The sequence below is a fragment of the Montipora foliosa genome, chromosome 6 (assembly GCF_036669935.1).
Source record: "Montipora foliosa isolate CH-2021 chromosome 6, ASM3666993v2, whole genome shotgun sequence".
Lineage (NCBI taxonomy): Eukaryota > Metazoa > Cnidaria > Anthozoa > Scleractinia > Acroporidae > Montipora > Montipora foliosa.
Genome location: NC_090874.1, coordinates 69,024,711 through 69,026,233, shown reverse-complemented (window position 1 = coordinate 69,026,233; position 1,523 = coordinate 69,024,711). Strand labels below are relative to the sequence as shown.

At 37.4% G+C, this 1,523-nt stretch overlaps 1 protein-coding gene across 1 annotated transcript in view; it reads left to right on the top strand.

Moving 5' to 3' along the window:
* The first annotated feature begins 759 nt into the window (after positions 1 to 759).
* LOC138008284 (glutamyl aminopeptidase-like) overlaps positions 760 to 1,523 on the top strand; it is a 15,476-nt gene continuing 14,712 nt past the window's right edge. Inside the window, exon 1 of the mRNA XM_068855570.1 lies at positions 760 to 1,523. This exon is cut by the window's right edge and continues 27 nt beyond it. Coding sequence (XP_068711671.1) covers positions 952 to 1,523 — 572 coding nt within the window. The 5' untranslated portion in view covers positions 760 to 951.

Sequence of the window (1,523 nt, the reverse complement as noted above, 5' to 3'; positions counted from 1 at the left end):
CGTATTAGTATCACCCAACTAGTAGACTAATGCAAATCCAGCATTTTAATTGGCTACGCTACTAGAGGACTATTAGTAATAGCCCTCGAGTAGCGAAAAGCGTGACGCTTTCTTTGGTTTTGTTCCCAAATAAATATTTCTTCAACTTGCATTTGCTAACTTATTGCCTTTTCTGTCTGACTAATAGCCCTTTTCAAGGTTAGTTTTTCTCATTTGCATTACATACTTTATTGAACCTCCCCAAAGGGGCTTTTCAGGAGAACAATAATAATTATAAAATAATAATTTACATAATTATTTAAATTATTTACAAGATTAAAATAACCAATCATCACTATCAATTACAGAACTACTTATCACGATATCAATCACTTCCTAAAAAATCCCTTATCAGTTTGTTCCTTAAACGCTTCTTAAAGATTATTTCGTTGCTACAAAGTTTCAAATTAGATTCCAAGGAATTCCATATGCTAACAGATAGGCGGATAACGCACAATATAATGTAGCATGTATGTGAGGCAATTTCGGGCTACTTTGTAGTTTTAACCCGAAATTGCCTCGCATCCACGTTAGATTACATTGTAATGCAAATGAGAAAAACTTACCGCGAAAAGGGCTATTGGGTGACACTAAAACAATTAGACCTTTCGCCCTTAAGGGCCACGAGTCTAATAGTTAAATAATCACTTCAAGTGCAACCAATCAGCGCAGAGAATTTTCAATAATCACCTTTGCAATTACACTAATCAATCCTTATGCAAGCGTTGCAATTATGCAATCGCCGCTGGCACGAAACAGGCTCTGAGGAATTCAGTCTCAGTTTGGAGTGTCGTTTATGGATACAAGATGTCCATCTTTTTGACTTTCAGTCTTGCAGTCAAACGCAATGATTACTTTGATGCAGCAGCGTCTTTTCTTGTAACTGGTGGGCAACACATCATTTGCTAACCGATGGCATACAAGTACAAGATGTTTGGAGGTTTCGCTTCACTCCGTTGCATTTTTTCACTTGTTGCTGTATTTGGTTCAGTGTTCCTGGTGATCAATGCTCTTCACGAGACCACGTCTAACGATAAGTTAACTGGCACGGAAAGGAATTTTCCCTGGCATAATTTACGGCTTCCTCGGACTTTAATACCGTTAAATTATGAAATCACATTGCAAACTGACTTGAACGTATTCTACGTGAAGGGATTTGTTAAAATAAGAGTGCAATGCATGAAGGCAACAAGGAATATAATTTTACATTTGAGAGACATGGATGTCACAAAGACAGCTGTCTTTGAAAAGCGTAGAGATACACCTGTGGCAGTTGAGGATATTTATGAGGATGAATACTTAAAAGAGGAGGAGGAAATTAAAGAAGACATCAAATTGCATGTAATACGGACGATGCAAAGTGAGCGTCTGGAGATGTTTTTGATTGAAGTCAACAAGCAGCTGACTTCACAACGACACTATGACATCTACATTAGATTTGAATATCCCCTTACAGACGACCTTTTAGGGTTTTATAGAAGCTA